The sequence below is a fragment of the Carettochelys insculpta genome, chromosome 2, assembly GCF_033958435.1.
Source record: "Carettochelys insculpta isolate YL-2023 chromosome 2, ASM3395843v1, whole genome shotgun sequence".
In the NCBI taxonomy this organism is placed as follows: domain Eukaryota; kingdom Metazoa; phylum Chordata; order Testudines; family Carettochelyidae; genus Carettochelys; species Carettochelys insculpta.
Window position 1 is genome coordinate 189,871,262 of NC_134138.1, and position 23,061 is coordinate 189,894,322.

The window sequence follows — 23,061 nt, forward strand, 5'->3', positions numbered from 1 at the left end:
CTCAATGCATGAACCGTTTTCACTGAAAGCTGAATGTTCACCATTCCTTCCTTCCTTCCTTGGCTGTCCTGCTTCATGAGATATACAGTGTGAGGGAAGCTAAGGTTCTACTAGGGTCCTTCTCATTGAAGAGCCATTCCCAGAGCACTTTCACAACTGCACAGTGAATGAGAAAAGGACCCCTGAGGATCCCTGACCTCATTCATTGTTCAGTTTCTTCTCTATTCTTCCCTGTGTTGCAATGTCAGTCATGCATATGTCTTATGTGTGGCCTTCCTTAACTGCACAGTTAGGTGAGCAAACTGTATTGTTCTTACACCGTGTGTGAATTTCAAAGGCTTATACTTCAGTCAACTCAAAATCAAGGCAGGCTCTTTCCCTGTCAGAGTTCATCACATTCATCTCAACCAGCTATGGATGCTTTTAAAAGGGGGAAGAAAATGTCCCTCCTCCAACTCAGGCTTAAATATTTTTGCTCAACGTTTTTCAAAAATTCACATTTGGTTAGGATTGTTGGCTGGAACAAATTAGCCAGAAAGGAAAATTTTGGGAATTGCAAGTAATTGAAAACAGGGGGTTAGAATTAACTAACATTGAGAGGTATTTCAAATATTTAAGGTATTTCTGTTGGAAGTGAATATAAATGGTGTATCTTCCACTGTGAAATATTCACGGCAAATTGGATCTTTTTCCAACTTTTCCCTTCCCTCTACTGATTGTCACTGAAACAGTCCCATTTATGACACCGCAATGGTGGGGGTGGGGAGGCTAGTACCATACAAATATGCATACACTGGCTACAGAGTTTAGCTGTAGAAGTTGAAAAAGAAAGCTAAAATCTGGGGGCTTCCATCCTTGATAGCACCCTGCTAAAGAACTCCACAGCCCTCCAACACTCCATGTGCTGACAAGGATGAGACTGGACTGTACCATTTGTGCGAGCATGTTATGCACACAGCCAGAGTTACACTCATTTCTTCTTCTTACCAGTTGGAAATGCTATCTGTCCACTACATACTTGATCTGAATGTAACATGAACAGCAGCAAATATGCAAGGGAAGCTGAAACATGCTAATTAGTGGCTGCCATTTACAAAATATTTTCCCACAGCCAGTTGTACCAAAACCCACACAGAATTCTGTAACCACAAGCAAGACCCATCTCCCACGCCTCCCACAAACAGTTCAAATAGCAGTTCAAGGCTTGACCTTCACTCAGCAGGCATCTGCACTGGGAAGAGAACTGAAGTGAAGTCTGGAACTTGGACCCTTGAAACCTCCACCTCTCTATTGCACACGCAGGGCAAGCAAAATGCAGACTTGTTATTTTAAACACAATTTTCTCTTTGAGAATGTAGGAGAAGTAGGTTTGACTGATTTTCTCGAAATCTGAGAAGCCACATTTTTCTTACATTCAAAAGGAAACGACCAGATGACCAAACAAATCAACAACAGACAAATGTCAGTTTACATTTAAAAAAACTACAAACTATCACTATCACTTTGAAGTGAGAGGTTTCCCCAACGCCTGACATCTTAGGGAGCTGCAGTGATGACATTTGCCATTCTTTGTGGCAATCGCTAGCTACTTTCATATATTGCAGACATTTTAGTGCTCTGTTAATTTGCTTAGGTTTCCTAACAACTTAAAGCAATACTAATAACACAATCCAGAGAATGGAGGGGTATGTCCTTGATGTCACAGAACATATGATAGAATATTTTACGTTAGCAAAATAAATAAATCAATCCAAATTCAAGAAAATGTTTCTTTTTAAGAAAAATAAACCATTGTGGATCTGCAGGTATCATACTCTGTTCCACCCTCCTTTGGGAAGAGCAAAAGAATGGCTGGTTCCAAGTTTAAAGTTTTCAAATGTAAGATGTGGCCTGGCAATGCGTTGTTATGAGTTTGAATTCTCAGAATGAGCCCTGAAGGGTGAATTTCTTTTCACTAAGCAACAAATTATTGGGAAGATTTAAAGATGTTCTGAGCTGATCTCCTCCTAAGTAACCTCCTCACTGCTTACTAGAAAACATTATCGCATTACACTCTTGCCACAATTAATGCTGCTCAGCCTTAGTCTGTGTGACACTCTACGAGTGTGTCTTGTTTCCTTGGACTCTGTCTACCTCAATCTGTTTTCTCTTTTCTCTGGGGAGAGGGATTGCTTGGTGGTTTGAGCACTGGCCTGCTAAATCCAGGGTTGTGATGGTCAATACTTGAGGAGGCAATTTAGGGTTCCGGGGCAAAATAGATTAAAAAAAATAAAAAATGGATGGTGCTTAGTCCTGTCAAGAGGGCAGGAGACTGGACTAGATGACCTCCTGAGGTCTCTTCCAGTTCTATGAGATGTGTATCTCCATATACCTCTTGTCTCATACTTAGACTGCAAGCTATTTGGGGCAGGGACTGTCTATTTCTGTTCTGTCTTTGTACAGCAACCACAACAATAGAGTCCTAGTCCTTGCCTGTAGGTCCTATGTACTGCAGTAATTCAAATAATAAACTATAATAATAAAGAGATGTCTGTGCTGCCTGGTAACAACATTTCATCTCAGAGGTAGATATGTTTTAGCATTAAAATTAGCACAAAGCATGTGTAAAAACTTTGAGATGTCTGGATTAATGGAGAATTTCCTGTCACTTTTGGGCAGTATGGAAACTGGTTTGAGGAAAATGCCACATTGTATCTTCCTTGTGTCATTGTGGGAAGATGATTTCATGTATCAAAGGCAGCATGTTTTTGGCGGGGGCTCCAAAGTGCTTCTGTCCTCCAGGAACATAAACCAGCTGACTGTTGCTCATAAGATCAATACCATAGGCTACCTACACTAAAGAGTCTTGTTGACAAAACCCACAGACCGCCCACACTAAAAATGCGTTCTACTGGCAGTAAATCGACAGAACATGGCACTTTTGTTGACAGCCTTCTGCCTCTACCCCATGGGAGGAGAATCTGTTGATAAAAACAGAATCTGTCAACAATAACAATAAAAAAAGTGTGAATGCTCCAGAGGGTCCTCTGTCACCAGACAGGTCTTCCAGGTCGCCTGGCAACCCTGTCTGCTGTGCTTCTGGCTGGCCGTACAGTTGAAAGAATAGCCAGGCAGTCCGGCTGCTCTCTGTTGACAAAGCAGTTTGCTTTTTTGATCTGCTTTGCTGTCTGGCTGGAATCTGGCAACAGAAGTTTTGTTGGAAGATACCTTCTGACAGTAGCTTCTCTTGACCAACTGCTGTAGTGTAGACATAGCCAAAGTTATTTCCCATTGTAATAATAGAGGGTAGAAAAAACTTTATTAACTCAGGTGCTGCTGAGTATATAAATAGGACTCATGCCATTCATTAGTCAGTGACATTTCCCCCGTGCAGCCTATAACTGACCTACAGCACATCTCTAAACAAAAGGTTGCTACTGATTTCTGAGGAGCTGTAACTGAAGGGGAGAACGCTTGTCATATTTTAGTAGCGTAACATCCATTTGTGTTTCAACCTTTTCCAATGTGAAATGTCTCCAAGCGTTCTTTCCATATGTCTGTTGGTTTCTCTGTTGTAGTATATTTTGGATAGGGTCATGTTGAGAGAAAAATTTAAGACATGTGGTTTGGCTTATGGTATTAATATTGTTTCTTTCCTTCTCCCTCTTTGGTGGAATGCAGCTGAGAACAATACTTGTTGCAAACCACAGTTATTTAGTTGTAACCAGGAACAGGGTGGAGGAGGGATATAGTTTCTTTGTCCATTCCTCTTGTTTCTGTCTTTTAAAATAACCTCTTTCTCTCTTTCCTTTTGTTGTTGTAAACCACTGAATGCTGTACCGTATCCATTTGGCCACAGCCTCCATCTGAGCTGCTATCATGGACATGCTTTCAGTCAGCTGACAGAGTTGGTATCTGGCGGTGAAAGCGGAATTTCCTCAAACACTCTATCATGCTAATTTCCATAAAGCTAATAAGATGTGTTAGCTAAGACTGTTTTAGACAGTCATGATGTCTTGCTGTATTTTTATTTTATCTTTTGCAGTTTAGCACCCAATTTCACAGCTCAAACCATTTTCAACAGGGACACCATGAAACAGGAAGCGAGAGGCTTCCAACTTAGAGTACTAAGTAGGCAAGATAAAGATTATATTCATGTGGTTTCATTCATGTCATGAACGCTCTTAGGTTTTCTGCAAGGGACATGCAAAATCCTAAGTAAAGGCCAATGAGATCGCAAAGGGCTTCCTTTTGGAAAATATTACTGAATGGATGAGATATGCCTATTGAACAGTTGCACTGATTTAACAGACACCAATTTTAAAGGCAGTACCAGGAGTTTTTGTGAGTTTTGTTGGCTTCCTCCAAAGTATTCTCACTTCTATGACAGCAAGGCAACTCCTGCTCACCCTGCTCCCACAAGTAGCCCTGTACAATCATGTAACTAATATAAAAACAGAGTTTGGACTAAGCCCTGACTTAGTGCTCACAAGGTACAACTCTCATCCTTTGGTAGTGGCCAGAATTGATGTTTATAACTAGTAGTTTCACAGAGGTGAGAACTGCGGTATTTAAGGCCATGTGGTACATATCAATGAGACCCTCTTCTATCCTGGAAGTGTCTCTCAAAACAATAATTTTAGTCCTAGAAGACTGTAGCGATTGATTTGTCAGATCCAGGAACAGCATCAAGTTCCTGTACAGGAGACGGAATTCCACTGTATTTCCTATAATCCTGCTCACTTACGTTAATATCCCATAATGCCTGGCATTTGATGAAATCAGCTTTGGTATACAAAGATCAGGAAACTGCCAAGACATATGAACATTCTAGCCTCCCACAAACCTAAGAAGTGTCTTTATGCTCTCAGTACCTAGCGTAGGCATGTTATGAAGAAAGATATTTGGGGGGTACACAACAAAAAACTAGACAGCTGAGTTGTTAAATCTAGATTCAGATGGCAAACACTTCACCTTTTAGTCATAAACAAGAATGATATAAAAATGGATGTGAAGGTAGAAACTCTGGGAGTGCACCGTTTGTGCAAGGTGAATATTATAATGGTACAAGAGACAGCTTCTCAGAGACTGGTTTCATATTGAATCTTTGCCTTGTGCTATATTATTATTGGCTTAGAGCAATAAAAACAGACTGATATTGTTTATTTGGTTGCTTGAATATATTTCTTAATAAACCAAAGTGTGGTCAAGCAGCTGAAATATACAATTACATCAGCAAACCATGAAGAAATGCTGCTGATTATCTGGATGAAGGAGTAGGCTGAATTTCATCCCAATCCAATGAACCCAATAATTGTCAGTCCTACTCTTGAGAAAGTGAGAGCCCTTCTAGTTGGGTAATGGAGAAAACAAGCTGAAATGGCTGAAGCTTCTGCAGCAAAACACCCTGAAATGTAGAACTGGTCTTGAGAAAGAAATTGGCAAATCCAGTGGAGGTGAACAGGTAGTGAGATACCTCACTCTGAACATTGCCCATTAGTGCCTCACGCATGTTCAACCTTTCACGTAGGTTCTTCAGCATCTGATGCCTAAAAATGCTGTGTGAATGACATCTCTACTAGAACTCCCCAAAAATTATACTTGAAAGAGCAAGTTGTTCAGTTTGCAAGTAAAATTATTTTAAATAAGTGCTGCATTGGTCCTAAACCTTGCATTTCATGTGTGTTTACTGTAGAATACAATATTATTTTAAAGAATGTGTATATCCACCAATGTAGAACTGTGTATCGTACCCAGAACTTTTTCTATTAGAATATCGGTAAAAAAAATGACTACTGAATATTTGACAATTATACACTCTGATTCAGTAGTTCATCCTTTATCAGCAAAGAATTTAAATAATAGGTTAATTGCAAGCACATGCTTAAGTACCATTAAGCCTATGGGATTTAACTTATTAAAATAATTTGCTGAATTGGGGCAGTAAAGTTTTTTTTTAAGAGAAACTGATTTCTTTACTGCCCCTTCTGTTCACTAGGATGGTAAAACAAAATCCTAATTTTGTAAAGCAAAATGTCAAGCTGATAAAAATGTGCTTGGTCAGAAGAGTTTAAAATTTCTGAGAGCAATGAAATTGCACAATTCTGCATTACTGAAAAGGGGGAGGATCAAATTGCCATGAACAAACGCACTTTCCACATGGCATCCATGCATACTGGGTTCAACATACAGTATGGACAATGAAAAAGAAGTATTTCACCTTAGAGGTTTCCCCTTCCTCATCATTCAAAGTGCCACTTTGAGAACACATAAGCACAGTATGAAATTTGAGAGAGATGTATAAAGATAACATTTTTGATACAGTCTAAAGGGATTCTAGTTTTTCATTGCATTTCCTTGGCATTTGTTCAGAGCTCAAACGTAAAACTTTAATTCATTCCATATTTTAAAACCGTTTCATGTTCTTTTCAGGTCAAGACTGACCCCTCTTCCCAAGACGGTGCGGAAAGTTTGTCAGATTTGAGACAGCACTACATTATTCTTCATGTTAGCTGTCCTCAAGCAGTTGTGCTGTTAAGCTGCATGAGACTGGGAAATCCAAGATGTGTTGTCTGACTGAGTTGTCAGCTGTGAGCATTTCAAAGCAGGGGGGCAGATTGGCGCTGTAAAGTCATTGCATGCCTCCAAACTCTCGAAAGGAGATGAACTGCTTCTTTTTATTCCCAGCTCAGTGTAATGTCCTCTTGCTGATAGGAATTCTGACATATGACACATTAATTATTTGTTTTTGTTTTTTTCTTCACTAGATCTCCCTTGGCAATGAATATCATAATTGTAGGCTTGATCACTGTTGTGCCGATAGACTGGCTGTGGTTAGCATTTGAGAGCTTCAGAGGGATAAGCAAATTAAGATATACAACTTCCTCACTGCTCCCCAAACCACAAAACCATAAAGAAGATAGTGATCAGGTTTTTATTTTTAGTATTTACAGTTGATTTAGTGCTAGAAGGCACCAACGAATGAACAAAACTGTTATTACCCACCGTTCACTGAACAAACAACTTCCACTGTGGCTGAGAAGGGATCTTCCAATTATCCCAGCTTCAAAACTAAAAGGCTGTGTCTCTAGGAAAGTGATAATATAACCCATTTGTCATCTCCACTAGGTCCTTGGTCCCTGTCTGTTAACAAAGGGGCTATTGTGACAGTATTTTTTGTGACGTGGAGGTTTGTGCACTGGGAAGTGGGCAGAGAACACTAGCTATTTATGCAGACAGCCACCCCTGAAAACTCAGCACAGTAAACCCTTGATTACCAGACCCCCGTTGTTCCCAAAGCCCACTTAATCAGGGCCTGTAAAATCCTAAATCCCACCCCAAATTTAAAAAGCAAGGGACTTAGCTGAGCTGCTGCCTGGACCGTCATCGTTGTCGGAGCTGCTACGCAGTCCTCCCACCAGGGGAGGCATGTTCACAGGCAGATGGCACTCATGCACGCCCCCACCCTAGTGGGAGAAGCATGTAGCAGCTCTGGTGGTGGTGGCAGCTCCTATAGCCTCGCAGCGGGGTCCAGCAGCTCCAACCACGTGGCGTGGGAGCAGCTCCAGCCATATTGGCACAGGATCCCTAGAGTCACAAGGTGCAGGGACAGCTCCAGACGCGCAGCGTGGGCCCCCATTCAGCTGCGCACAGCAACGGGCTCCAGCTCCTCCAGGAACAGGTAAGGAGCGGGCATTTTTTGGGTGAGGAAACTGGGGTTGGAGGAGTCTGGTGGGGGTGGGTCTTAGTAAACCCTCCAATTTAACAGACATCTGGGTTTAACAGACTCCCCTCCCCCACATTAGTTTGTTACATCAAGTGTTTACTGCATTTTTAAAGTCCCTGCCAACTTTCAGACAATATTCACACAGAGCCAAGAGGATAAAGACCACTAAGTAAAGCTGAGTTCTGACCTCATGATTTGACCCACATGATGAGTACGAAGATACTCTATAGAAAGAGAATATTTTCTTTTTTTCCGCATTTCTCATAAAACATTTATTTCATTTTCTCAAAGACTTCCTAAATGCCATTTCGTTCAGGGGCAGGGACTGTCTTCTTCTGTGTCTGTACAGCAAACTGGGGGGCTGGGTCCACTCTGGGGGTCTTTGGTGTTATGCCAACAAAAGGAATAAATCATAAGTGTGCACAATTTTCAAAAAATCCAATTATGCTGCAAGGACAAAGAAACCCACTTTCATGCTGACTGGCACAGACCTAAGAAAAATCCATGCTCTGTGTAAGGTACATACTTGCAATTGGTCACATTCTGCATGATGAGTGGAATTTTGTTTCAGAAGAATTTAGATGCATGGGAAGATTCAAACTCCTGGTCGATAATTCCTGAATGGGTGAACAGGACTACTTGCCTTCCTGTCTCCAGGTCCAAAGGAATAAGTGCTGCACAGCATTACATCCACATGCTTCTGCTAAATACACATTGCAGCCCTCTACCAGTCAGTATATATTATGTACATAATTGGAAGGGGACTGCAGATGAAAGGTGTTATATACATAGAAAAATAATATTACTCTTTCTAATTGGGACATATTGAATTAGGAGGACTGCTATATGGAAGAGATCCCTGGAGACTGATTTAGCTTAATGATAATGCAGAACGACAACTGCTGCTTAATCAGAAGAGTATTCGCATGTTCTCAATAATAGGTATGCACCTGCTCTGAAACCTGGCTATACATTTGGATCTACTTATTTTGCGTACATGTCATATTACACATTAAGGCTCACTATTACCAAGCTGCCTTTGGGGACTTACATGAACAACTCCCATTAAAAATAATGGGAATTAAGTGGAGAAGGCTTTGAAAATCTCAGCCTAAAGGCTTTTTTTTTTTTATTGTCGTTAATCTGCTATTAAGCACATTAGAAAAAAGCTGTAAACAACCTTTAAATACAGGGTCCCTAGACTGCTTATACTATGAAAACAGATAGTTTGTAAGCAAGATGGAACCACTAGAATTAGGCTCAGTAGCATCAGTGTTAATTAGATACTTTGGGCGGGATTTTTAAAAGTGCCTAAGTACTTCAGGAACACAAGAACCACTGACGTTCAATGGAACCTGTGCTCCTGACTTTCTTAAGTACTTCAAAAATCCTACTATCTACTTTAAAATACAGTTAAATTTCTTTGCATTAAAGTGGGCTTCTTTTAAAATGTAAAATTTCAGACTCCTGGCACTAAACTAAAAAAGGAGCAGTAGTCCTCTATCACCAGATATGTGTGAATTTACAGTACTCGTACTTTATGAAAATTTTAATACCTACTTGTAAAAGATAGCTGCCCTATTTATATGTTTCATATCATTGTGGCTATTTTGTTTGACCCCAAAATATTATTAAAACATTTAAATATTTCACAATGTCATACGTGATGAGATTTTAATGAGGAATAAACCCATTAAAGGGTTTCAAGGAAAACCTGTACTAATTAGATTAAAGCTGACATTAACCTGACAGTAAGAAGCTAAACTTAATACAGGTTGCACCTCCCTTTTCCGGCATGCTTGCGACCTGACAGGTCCCAAACAAGAGAATCTGCCTGATGAAGGGAGGTGTAGGGCTCATACACACAGACGACTCTATTCTCCGGGGCTGCTGCAGCCCCAACCTCTCTCCCTGGGACTCTGGTTGCAGTCCAGGCTCCCAGGGAATGTGGAAGGCTACAGTCAGCCCCTGCTCCCAGCTGCCAAAGGGCCTGTGAGCGCTCTAGATCCCGGCCCTGTGGCAGCTTCCCAGCTCCTGGCTCCCAAATCCTGCGCTGCTACAGGGGTGGCAGGGACTCTAGCACCTGGTCCTGCTGCTGTAGGGCAGGAAGGGACCCTGGCCCCCAGCTTCCTGGCAGCCTCCTGTCCCCAGCAGGCAGGAGTTCCTAGCTCCCCCTCCCCCCAGCGCTGCTAATGGGCAGGCAGGGGCTCTGGTTCCCAGCCCCACTGGGGATCCTACACTGGCCTGTTACTCCCTTGTTTGGCAACATCCATGCTGGTCCACGAACGTTGCCAGATGAGAAAACAACAGATCTGAGAGGCGCAACTTGTACTGGCAAAGGTATCCCAAAGCTCATTACAACTTTGACTAGCTACAACATAGAGTATACGGTACCCCGTAGTATCATTTACTATGAGGGCATGCCTGTCACAGCAAGTGAAGCCACAGAAACATTACAAAGTAATGCTGTTAGTGCAGTGAAAGTCACGTTCACCCATTTTTGTTAGTCAAAGCCACTAGTTCCAGTTGCCTAGCTCACCTAACGTATTCCGTACCAATGGGATATGAGGACCTTTCTTTTTAGATTTATTCACTTACTGTTGCATCTTCAGGATTCCCATTAGATACTTCCACAATCCTGAGTGTTGTGTCCACCCTCACCTTTGCTCTTGTCACAAACTGGATGACTGATGAACTGTCCTGAGGATTAAAAATGAAAGTAGTTGAACAATTTTTTTCAGCTTATTAATATTATACTAAACAAATGGCAATTGTGTGCTAATACTGCCTGGGATAACATGCATATTGAGCTGGGGTCATGAATGGACAAACTACAGTGCATTTTCTCAGAATGAAATTATACCCATCTCAAAAAGCATTGGATTTCTTTTTAAATTTGGATCTGGGCTCCTTTTAAGGATAATCCCCCCCAAGCTCATTGCAGAAAAATCCAGGAAAAAAAAAACAGAGTATATTGCCAATCAACATGGAAAAGCTACATCTTAATCACAATGGTTGCCAAGCAGTTCAAAATGGATATCTGAAAGCTGGCATAACTTATATAAGGTACATGATAAAATTGTTCAATTATTTAAAATAAATCCTAACAGCATGCTGCCTACAGTTAGTATTTGATTGATATTTTCGTTAGTAACATTAACTTTGCCTCGTATTTTATACAGTACATTTAAACATGAATTGTCCAATTAGATGTATTTTAACTCTTTGTTTGCTCTTATACAGGATCCATTTGCGTAACGCTTTTCCTTTAGAACTACATTGCAGCACTGCACTGCTCTCAGGCACCATGTTACCTGCATAGTCTAGCCCATGATGAATAAACAGAACTGTGTATTCTCATAATTACACCTCAAATGAGTTTAACTAATTCTTTACACAGTAGTGTCTATATCCCAGAAATAAACTAGTTGGTGGGGAAAAAGAGACCCATGTAAACACACCGTTAATTATTCAATGTGGATGACACTGTGACAGATATGGTAATTTCCTATAATTTCTTGGATAAATTTTGTTGAATTAAGTTTAAGTATTTTAGGACATCATACTGAAATACAAATGAGGAATTATATAGAAAGATACAGCTAAAAGTGAACCTACTACAGAAGGTTATGCAATGGAAGTTACAGCTATTCAGGCATATCTGCAGAATGAATGACAAACAAAAAATCAAGACCCCGGTATTTGGCATAATGGACGGTTCGAATAGGAGACGCAGACCCCACAGAGAATGGGTAGATGATATAGCAGATTGGTGCGGAGCTAGTCTACAGAAACTGAGCCGCTCTGCACTGGACAAGGAAAGATGGACAGAAATAGTGAGGGAGCCATCGGACACCAACGAGCGCTGAGCCTACGGCTGCTGCTGCTGCTGCTGCTATGTTGCTGTGGGATTGCATGGAACTACTCTAGGAGTTGTGGCACATGTGAACTTTTTGAAGCACTGGGAACCTCAAAGGACTATACTGAACAACGAACCAATCAAGAATAAACTTAAAATTGGTTTGCTAGAAGATAGCTGGGAGAAGAACATGAAAATTCACCAGCTCCAGACGTATCCTTTTGAAGCTAGGCCTGAGGGAGAAACTAGCTATCTGGCTATTTACCTGGAAAAAATCTCTGGAAAAGCCACAGGCCCAAACTACATAAAAAAGTGACTCACGAGTTCATAGGTGTGCTTGTTCTGATCCATAGTTATCATGAACTTGCAATCACAGGGGAAAAACCCTCAACAGAGTCTGAAGGACTGTTCAGCTGACAGTCCAACGTTATTGGGGTGACCTTACGTAAGCTTATTAGCATGTACATGGGCTATTTTATTTATTTTAATATGTTTCCTTGGTAATGCTTTTACCTTTTGAATTAATGTGGTTGCTTAAGAAGACCTGTGTGGTAACTTAGCTGTGGTAATCATCCTGCTTACAGCCCTGAACAAAGAAAAGCAAAGCAGCTTGCTGTGGTTGTCTGTGTAGTGGGGAGGATGGGATGCAGCCTGGAAAAACCCCTGTCACAAGGGAGATCCATGACTCCATCGAAGAGAGGTGACCACTGCGGGGTTGGAAGCCTAAGACTGGGTGTCCCTGCTCACAGAGGAGCAAATACAGGTGCAGGGGCCTTGAACTGTGACAGATACATGTGCAGAGGATCTGCACCAGACATCCTGCAGGCCGGATGCTGACTCTCTGCAGAGAGGCGAATGTCAACATGTACACAAATGCATATTCAGTGTACTCAATTCCCTGCTTGCATATCTGTGGGTATCGTATGTGGGCACAACTTAAATATTTAACTCCATCTATATGTCTTTCCTCTAAACATGGGCAATCAAGAGGATGAAAGATGGTTTCGGCTTGAAAGGTCCATACAGTCATCAACTGGTGCCTAATTAATCTAGATCTCCCCTTTTCTGTTTCTAGCAGCTGTCACTGACAGATTGATCTGACAGATTTATTTTATTATCTTCCTACTCTGGTTGTTTTATACTATCATGATCTAACAGACCTTTGATATAACTAATCTGTAATCTTAACCCTCCAACCCCCCACATACACACCTTAGCTATAAAAGAAGTGGAAATACAGTAAATCTTTTTAAAGTTTACAAATTTTGTTATTTTACTCATCAATAGAATGGAATGTGACTTAGCCTACTATCATGTTTCTCACCATGAATCTCATGTTTATTTTTTTATCTTGAACCTGCTAATGATGGCTGTGGTGTTTCTTCCTTGTATAACATATGTTTGAAGTAACATTAAAAAAATTATCAGGCCTCTTTCCTTGTATCTCAATCACAAACAGATAAGGATAAATACGTGGATCAAAGTTTTGCCCACGCATTCAACTTATCTGACTGTTTTAGAAAATAGCTTTAAAACTGTTTTTGTTTGGTTTTATTTCTAAAGGTATTAATTTCTGTTTCTTTCTTTTTTAATATACTTGATAAAAAATAGTCAGAATTCAGGATTACACCTCAAAATCTACCATTAATAAATCTGGCAGTCTTATTTTATAATATTTTTATAACAAGCAGGTGATTTGACTTCAGGTCTGATCCTGCAATGTCACAAGCACTACCCATGAAAGAGTGAGCATCCTTAGTGGTCACTGAATTTAGGAGGAGGTAAGGCTTTAGAGAACGCTTCAGGGTTAAAATCCATAAAATTTGCATTTTTCTGGAAATTCACATTCACTTATTGCAATTGGACTTTTACAAAAAATGGTAATCTAAAGAGTTTCTAAGTGTGCTGGAGTTACCCAAATGAGTTTCTAAATATCAGCATTTGGGCACTTGTGGGGTATGAGAAAAAATGGGATCAGCTATTACAAGTATTATCATTACAGAAAATTTGCATTGACCCATCTTCTAAAAAATAGCATGAAGACCTTAAATAAGAGAAAAAAGCAAAACAAAACAACAGAAATGTAGCACTTTAAAGACAAACAAAATTATTTATGCAGTGATGAGCTTTCATGGGACAGATCCACTTCATCAGACCAATCTAATTTCCAGTACAGACCGACATTTATATATACAGAGGACCAAAGTGATGTCTCTGGTCATATCGGCCATGTCTACACTAGCCCAAAATTTCGAAATGGCCACGCAAATGGCCATTTCGAAGTTTACTAATGAAGCGCTGAAATGCATATTCAGCGCTTCATTAGCATGCGGGCGGCCGCGGCACTTCGAAATTGACGCGCCTCGCCGCCGCATTGCTCGTCCCGACAGGGCTCCTTTTCGAAAGGACCCCACCTACTTCGAAGTCCCCTTATTCTCATCAGCTTATGGGAATAAGGGGACTTCGAAGTAGGTGGGGTCCTTTCGAAAAGGAGCCCCGTTGGGACGAACCGCGTGGCGGCGAGGCGCGTCAATTTCGAAGTGCCGCGGCCACCCGCATGCTAATGAAGCGCTGAATATGCATCTCAGCGCTTCATTAGTAAACTTCAAAATGGCCATTTGCGTGGCCATTTCGAAGTTTGGGGCTAGTGTAGACACGGCCATCATGTGTTAATGTGTCAAATTTGAATATGAATTCCAATTCACAAAATTCTCACTGTAATCTGTTTTTAAATTCTCTGTGCTCTAGGACACAAATTCTCAGGTCTTCAACAGAACAGCCTGCTCCACTGAAGTGTTCACTGACCAGCTTGTGTGTATTGAGTTTCTTCATCTCTACTCTGTGTCCATTTATTTGTTGGTTTTGCGCAGTCTGTCCAATGTACATAGTGGCTGGGCTTTGTTGGCACATAATGGCACATATGATGTTGCTGGAAGAGCATGAGAATGTGCCTTTGATCTTGTAACTAACATGGTTAGGTCCAGTGATGGTATCCCCAGAGTAAATATGTCGACAAAGTTGGCAATGGGGTTTGTTGCAAGGAAAAGTTCCAGGATTAGTATTACTGTGGCGTAGCCTGTGATTGCTGGTGAGAATCTTCCTTAGGTTAGGAGGATGTTTATAGGAAAGGACGAGCCAGTCACCTAGGGCCTTCTGGAGTGTAGCAACATGCTCTAGAATAGGTTGTAGGTTTTTAATGATGCATTGCAGGCGTTTGAGTTGGAGGCTATAGGTGATGACAAGTGGTGTTTTGTTATTGATCTTCTGGGGCCTATCTTGATGCCCATAATTATCTCAGGTAGGACACTTACCATCCCCACCCCCCTCAGCCCCCTCCTTCAGTCTTATGTATTTGATTTGTCAGTTTTTATTGCTTTTTTTTTTTTTGGTCCTCTGTACTTACAAATGTCAGTCTGTATTGGAAATGAAATTGATCTGATGAAGTGGGTCTGTCCCATGAGAGCTCATCATGGAACAAATCATTTTGTTAATCTTTAAAGTGCTACATTTCTGCTGTTTTGTTTTGTTGGAGTACAGACTAACACAGCTACCTCCCTGTTATTATTCAATAAGAGTTTCCAACAGCCATCCTTGAATCCTGTGCATTCCCCCCAACTCCATTTGCACGTATGCACTTTGACAGACTACTGGCCAGAGAGCCTGAGCCAGAAATCTATCACAGCAGCCCCACCATGAGAGGGAATATAGGAACCAGCTGAGCAAACCCAGGCCTGATAGCTGGCAGCTGTGAGCCCTGCAGCAGAGCAGTTATATACAGCAGTTGGTAGAGTATAGAAGTGGGAATGTGCAGGAATGCTAGAGAGAGGAAGGGGAGGAGCCAGGGAATGGAAGGCTCTGCTCCCCAGTAGCTGAGTAACTGGAGGGGTTTCTGTGGTTCGCAGTACTGTATATAGGAGACAGTGGGACTTTCACAAATAATGAAAGCACAGGTGGCCTGGAACTGGAGTGCTCTCCCCTGAGTTTGTGGACAGGGTTCTGGGGCACAGGAGCATGAAGGGCCCTGCTACAGCCCAGGCATATACCCACATCTTTATTCTAAAATGAGGAAAGGAGCTTCTTAAAGTATAAAAAGTTCTTTAGTGTGACTAGAATCCCAGCTCAAGTGAAAGGTTTCTCCTTAGCATCTGTAGTGAATGAATAAGAATTTCAAGTACAGGATGATGTGCCTAGTAAAGACATATAGCAATAAGTTAGAAGATATACAGTTATGAGAGCTGACTGAAAAGCCCCAGCTGTTTTTCATAGGCAATTGAGAATATAACTACTTTTTTCTATATCTCCTGCAATATTTGCTTGGCTCTTCTTTCAGTGAAAAACCAAAACCTTACACAATTAAAGTCTTTAGACTTCACTTCAGCAAAAAATTGTGGTTTTCAGATAAAAGTATTGGTTTTGAAGACCAAAAACTGAACATTTTTACCAGAATCTAAAATTTTGAACAAAAATTATGTTCGATTTAGAGTCTGCAGGTTGCAACAACAAAAACAAAAAAAACCAGATGTTTTTGTCCACAGTGAAAATTTGAACTGGAAATTATTAATTAACTTTAAAATTGCCAGTGGAAAAAATAAAATTTAGTTCTATTAGAAAGAGATGGAGGTGATAATCAATGTTTCATGTATATTACAATATATATTTAAATTAGTACTTAGTGTATGAACTTGAAAAAAAGGCAGAAGCACTTACCTTCTTTAATATCTCAGTATTTAATAGCATGTAAACATCTATATTGCGGGATTCTGCTTTTGCTAGTGAGCTTAAATCACAGCGTATAATTAAACAGGACCTTCCTGGTCTTTCACAGTCCTAGGGAAAATAAGTAAATGGCTGTAAAATATATTAGGAAAGGAGGAAATTGTTAATTTTTAAACTAGCTGGCAATATGATACATTCTTACTGATTGGATTAAAACAGTCATGTGATGAAATCAGGACCATTGATAGTACACCTTTCTCACAGAAAGCATGCCTGGTTTCAGAATATGCAGAATCATAAACATTCCAGTTCTTCAAAATAAAAAAAAAAAAAAAAAAGCCAGAGGAAATTCACCCGAGCACAGGATCAGTGAAAGGTCTAAGCACCGCTTAAACTAGAACTGAACACAGAATATGCATTGCACTGGGTCTCTGCAGAGGAGTAAATTTCAGACATAGTAAGTAAATCCTGATATCTATTAGACCCTGGCCAGAATACCTGGCATGAGATAAAAGAATTATAGAAAAATGTAGTGCGTAAAATCATTTTCAACAAGACTCCATGTATTTCTAATGTATATTTTGCATCTGGACTTCAAGCAAAAGTACACACTTGAAGTTCTGTATTTAATGCCTGACGCAAAGTCAAAAGAAATGAGGGAAAGACTTCCAGTAGGTTTTGTAACAGCTCATTAGTTGGTTACAGTGGTTTTATATAATTTCTCACCCACAGGATCTCTTCAAACTGCATCTGCTTTTGTTCTCCTACTATCAGAAAATATTATTCAATATTTAATACTTGTGTTATTTTTTATCGTCTGTACTTTGGGAGCACCAAAGCATCCAGTGAGGGATTGAGATCTCTGAGCACTACTGCAACACAAATAAAATGTAATTCTTATTTTAGATAATACGAAAGTCATTTTGAAAAGAAAAACTTAGTTGAGTTCTTAACACTTCCCCTTACAAACACATTTCTAATATATGAACATTTTAATGTTTTAAATTTCAGTCAAATATGGAATGTCTTACCAGTACTTTTCTGCCAGATTTGGTAAAAAAAGCAAATATTGTATGAAAAATATTGTCATTTTCTTGAGGGATGACACATGGGTTAGGGTTTTTCTGAAATGAGCAGTTTCCTTTCTCTTGAGCAACCTGAAAGCATAATGAAGATCAGAACATATAAAAAAGTCCATTTATAGCACTTAAAGGCTGTGTCTACGCAACAAAAATAACTCTGAAGTTGCTTACACACACCTGACCTCGAAGTAGGACACTACTCCATTCCCAGCAATGGAATAAGAACTTCAAAGTTGGGCTCCCTGCTTCAAAGTACGGGAAAATGTGTGTAGACTCTTTGCTGGCTACTTTGATGTACTGAATAACTTCAAAGTTAACTTTGAAGTTAGTGTTAGTGTAGATGCGCCCATAATGCTGATTAATGTGTCTTTGTGAACCTTAGAATACTTCAGTGCCAACGTACGAAGGATTCACTTTTCTTTAACAGTAACTCTTATCAGGTCTGACAAACTAACCAAACCTAACACACCACTTTCAGAGTTTTATCCATGTACAGTGCCTTGTACGGTATCAAATGAAAGCTAGTGACACACTGGTAATCACAGGTATTGTGAGATGTATGCACAGAGTGCATATAAGGAGTTATGTGCACCTACTAAAATAGATTTTAACTAGTAACGAGACAGAGTTGACAAACTATTTTTTTTGCCATGCAAAGTTTATGCCTGTCTCTGATATAAATCAAGAATTTTAAGCAAAATGCAATAGGAATTATATTTGCATTCTGAGTCAACATGAGGATGCAAAGGTGGGGTTAGTACATCAAACAACAAATGACTGGAGGGCATTCAAAAGTTAACCGGGCCATAACTAAAATGCAAGTAAGACAGAAGAACACAAAGTTCATAACAGCAACCCAGGAGCTCAGTAAATCCTTGATAGAAAATTGACTTTATTAAACAGGAAAGTTAACCTTTAGTAAGTGTGGACAGGATTAGGCTTTGTTTTGTCATCATTATTATCGTTATTGCTTCTTCCACTTCTTATCCAGACTCACTCTGTCCTTAAACTTAACTTTGATAACAAACTTTAGATTGTTTCACTGTAAATGTATTTCAGTTTATAAAAGGTCTGAGCCTGAGCTGTACCAGTCAAGTTGCAGGTACTCTGTTTTTTTGGGGCCAGCTGGCTTGGTAATTTCTGTCAGAGTCCAGTGACCGAAGCTGGGCACCACAGGCAGAGCCCCCAGGACTTGGCAGTTGGTGTGCGTCTATCACTAGCCTGCACAGAGATGGCAAAGTCTGCAGAAACCTGGAAGGCATTGCTTGTGTGTGTGCCAGAGGATGCTGATTTCAGTGAGATGAGCAATAGCATCAGGCAATACTAGTCTCTACTAGGGCAAATGGTAGTGAGGTACCTCAGAATTCTGTGTACAGTCACAGTGCCCCTGTACTGCAACTCTACTTATCATCAGGTTTTTCAATCAACTTAGTTGTTTCATATTTGTAGGGAGTCAGGTCAATGAAGCCTTTGAAAATAATCATGAAAATGTACCAGCCCAGGCAAAAAAAAAAAGTTTATTTATGTTTATTATAATAATTATGACAACAAAGTAACAATATTTTACTCATTTGTTCAACAAAACTGGATGCCTAAGGCAAGAGGATGTATGAGTACAATTTTTGAAGGTTTGTTGAATCACAGAATGCTAGAACTGGAAGGTACCTCAAGAGGTAACCAAGTCCACGACAGGACCAAGCACCATCACTATCATCCGTGTTAGATATTTATATGACCTGTTCTTAAATATCTCCAGTGATGGAGATTCTACAACCACCCTAAGGTTAGCTATGCTATCTCAGGCCCCCAGTTCCACAATTAATGCTATGCAGCCTACAGAACAGCCTTGAAGAAAAAGCAAATAATATCTGCAATACCGCAGATATCAGTAAATCACTGCCTACTGGTCACAGAAAGATGGGGGGGGTGGATTATTTTATTAGATGCCCACTTTGGTGAACACCGTTGTTGTTGTATCTGTTTTACTGCTAACCTCTCAGTCTGCTCCATTTTGCCAGAGCGAGGAGCTAAACGCATCACAAACCAGCACCTTGACTAGACCATGTATGAGGTGGGGAGGCATGAAATTGCTCCGTGGCCTTTTTCACTTGCCTATCTCCACAGCCACCATCTGTGCTGTCTGGAATCTTGGTCACACAAAAAAGATGATTCACAGAAGTTTATCCAGCTTTAGAATAATCTTCCTTGTCTCTCATCCCTTCAAGTAGTTCATGGTCCTGCTTCTCTATAAGGTATGAACTTCTGCCCCACTGCCCACCCAGCCATTCCTCTCCTGACGTTACAGGTGAGGAGAGAAACACACAAATTCCATCAAAAATTTTGAGGCAAATAATACCAAATTAGATGACATTTCATCTAGTGATTACCTGCCTGTTCAGGGTAGGATGCTCTGCATTCATCTATCCCACCTGGAACTAATTTTCATTATTGTGTGCAAGTGATTTACACATTGTTAAAATTTAAGAAAAGAAATGTCAACATTTGGATTAGAACCCTTGCAAGCAGAATTTCAATATCAAATCAGAAATAGCAAAGAACTGGTACCTGCTTTGTAAGTATGAATTACTATTGCTAGGGCAGACGTCAGTACATTCTTACCGTGGAGACAGCACAGGATCTCATCTGGCCTGTCCTATCTTAGTTTTTTAAATGTCACACAGACTAAACCTGGTGTACACTTGGAAAAATCTGCCAGAGGAAATGTAATGAAAAAGAAAAAAAAAAGAAAGATCTAGCATGACTAGGGCTTGATTTTGAGCACAGACAGCAGGGGTATGAAGTATGTACTTATTTATATCTTAAGTTGGATCAAGTGTTCATACTGTCAAGTAACAACATCACATGACATGGTTTGATATCTAAAGCAACACAAAAATCCAGTCCTTCCTTAAATATGGAGATATATGTATCTTGCAAAGCTGAAGGGACCTCAAGAGGTCATTGAGTGCAGTCCCCTACCCAAGCACCATCCTAACAGATTTTTTTTTTAATCTATTTGTCCCAGACCCCTAAAGGGCCTCCTGAAGGGCCAAACTCACAACCCTGGATTTACAAGGTCAATGCTCAAACCACTGAAGTAACCTTCTTCTCTAAAATCATGCAAAAAGTGGATGTACACAAGAAGCTTTAAACACAGACACTGCTATAATGGACCAGGCCAATAGATCATCCCATTTGAAAGCCTGTTTCAGACAGAGGCCAATCCTCTGGATCATAATGGCTATGTTTACGCTCCAAAGATCTTTTGAAAGAAGCCCTTCCAGAAGATCTCTTCCGAAAGAACTTCTTTCAAAAGAGTGAATCCACACACAAAAAAGCAGATCAAAAGAGTGATCTGCTCTTTCAAAAGAGAGCATCCACACAGCCTGCCCCCCTCCCCCCCCCCACCCCCAAAAAAAAAGAACGGGCCAGGGATCAAAAAATCAGGTCTCATGAGGACTGCTCCTTCGAAAGAAGGGCCTGTGGAGTGTTCACACACATTTTCTTTTGAAAGCAGCTTTGGAAAGAGGTGCTCTTTCTGAAATGGGGAAGGAAGAGTGATTTCAAAAGGAGTGCTCCATTCCTTTGATTTACTGTCAAAAGAACACTTTTTGGCTGTAGACACTCGATGGGGTATTTCCAAAGAGCCCCCTTCTTTCCAAAAAGCTTTCGAAAGAACTTGCTAGTGTAGACACAGCCAATAAGGTGTAAAATCGCCATGTTTTTCCTAACTATACAATACATTTGTCTGGCATACCCTGCAAGCACTGGTGTGCACAACTGGGTTGAATTCCATCATATTCATTCCTTAACGTATGTTGAAGGTAGCTGTTAGGTGGCACAGCCACACCCCCTGAGTAGCATACTGTTTTGAAAAACTGGTCACCCAAGAGATCGTGCAGAGCCACAGAACCAGTAGCAAAAACCTGACACCTGTTACCTTATGCTAAATTACTGCAAAAGGTTTCTTCCAATGATTGCTCTGTACTGACTGCAGTTCTGCATGAGTTCTGCAGTCTACATGGTACTCTCCCACAATGCCACACAATACGGGGATCTGGGAGGCTGTTCCCTCTGTTGCTTCACCCTGCCCCGACTAAAGGTCAGGAGGACCACTGTAAATCGTAATGACCTTCAATACATTTGGATGGCAGTGCTGAGGAAGACAAGTACCTCTAACATACTGGAGATGTATTGACTTTTTATCTTTCACCATTGCCACGAGCCATTGTCTGCAGGATATTTCAGGAGAGGGGAGGGGAGGGATTGTTTTACAAAATGAACTAACGTTTGTTTGTTTTTTAATCTATTTCTCTCTACCATACAGGAACAGTTATGTAAAGAGCGAGAGGCTGGAGAGAGCGGGTAATTGCTGGTGAATTCATGGACAGCAAAATGATGCCCTGGCTGCTCCCCTTCCTGACAAAATGAACCAAAACAGGCTTACCTTCAAGATCATTATCAAGGGCCCTGTGCCATAAAACACATCTAAAATGTGGACCTGAAAATGCCTTAGATGCATGTTGGTCAAGTTCAATTTTCAACCCAAAGATATTTGAAAAAGCAGGCATCATTCTGAAGGCAGAGAAAAAGCACAAGCTGACATATCCCTCACACATGTTCAAAGGGCTCTTTCAACATTTTACTCTTGGGCTGTGTCTACACTAGCTGAAAACTTCGAAATGGCCATGCAAATACATATTCAGCGCCTCATGAGCATGCGGGCAGCCACGGCACTTTGAAATTGCCGCGGATTGCCGCCGCACGCCTCGTCCAGATGGGGCTCCTTTTCGAAAGGACCCTGCCTACTTTGAAGTCCCCTTATTCCTATGAGCAGATGGGAATAAGGGGACTTGGAAGTAGCCGGGGTCCTTTCGAAAAGGAGCCCGTTGGGACGAGCCAAGCGATGGCGAGCTGTGTCAATTTCGAAGTGGTGCGGCCGCCCGCATGCTAATGAAGCGCTGAATATGTATTTCAGTGCTTCATTAGTAAACTTCGAAATGGCCATTCGCATGGCCCTTTCGAAGTTTTGGGCTAGTGTAGACACGGCCTTAGTGACTTATTATAATCATACATTCACAGAATGCTCCCATTTCCAGAGAGACAACTATAAATATTAAATGAAAAACAATCCTGGTCATTGCAAATTCCTTTATGGCTAGACACGATTTCTTACACCGCAAGGTGAATTGCATGAAATAGCACTGTGTTTCTGTAAAACATGACATCCCCTTTCTATAAGATGAAAATTTTAAAAGCACAGTGAGGCAGGTCTTCTCTGATTTTTATTTCAGCAGCTGTATATATGATAGTTTACACTAACAGACAAATAGCAGAATTATTAGATCTTCCACTTTAGAACTGTCCACACTCCTCCTTCCCAGCAGCAAGCATTATGTGAGCTTGCAAAATTTCTTTTTTTTTGCAGGGGGGTTCAAACTTGTTTTTTAATTAGCGAAATGGCAATTGTCACAAAATCTCCAGCTCTGGGTTTTCCATTTTTTTTTCAGGAGGATGGGTATGATTTTCCAATTAAAACTTGAAGAACATTTTAAACAACAGCTAAAAATTATCTTCTTCAAAGTATTTTAAAAGGAAAAAATAATTTTCCAACCTACTCTACTTATCTAACTTACTACATGGATATTTCTTTCAAAATGAGACAGAATAAAGCAACCTTTTCTCCAACAAGATTCAAA

At 40.5% G+C, this 23,061-nt stretch overlaps 1 protein-coding gene across 1 annotated transcript in view; it reads right to left on the bottom strand.

The window, feature by feature from the left end:
* Positions 1-23,061, bottom strand: part of ITGA9 (integrin subunit alpha 9) — a 311,733-nt gene that overhangs the window by 21,463 nt on the left and 267,209 nt on the right. Inside the window, exons 24-26 of the mRNA XM_074988159.1 lie at positions 17,312-17,437; positions 16,272-16,391; positions 10,304-10,405 (exon numbers count right to left, since the gene is read on the bottom strand). Of these exons, the coding sequence (XP_074844260.1) occupies positions 10,304-10,405; positions 16,272-16,391; positions 17,312-17,437 (348 nt within the window). The remainder of the gene's footprint in view (positions 1-10,303; positions 10,406-16,271; positions 16,392-17,311; positions 17,438-23,061) is intronic.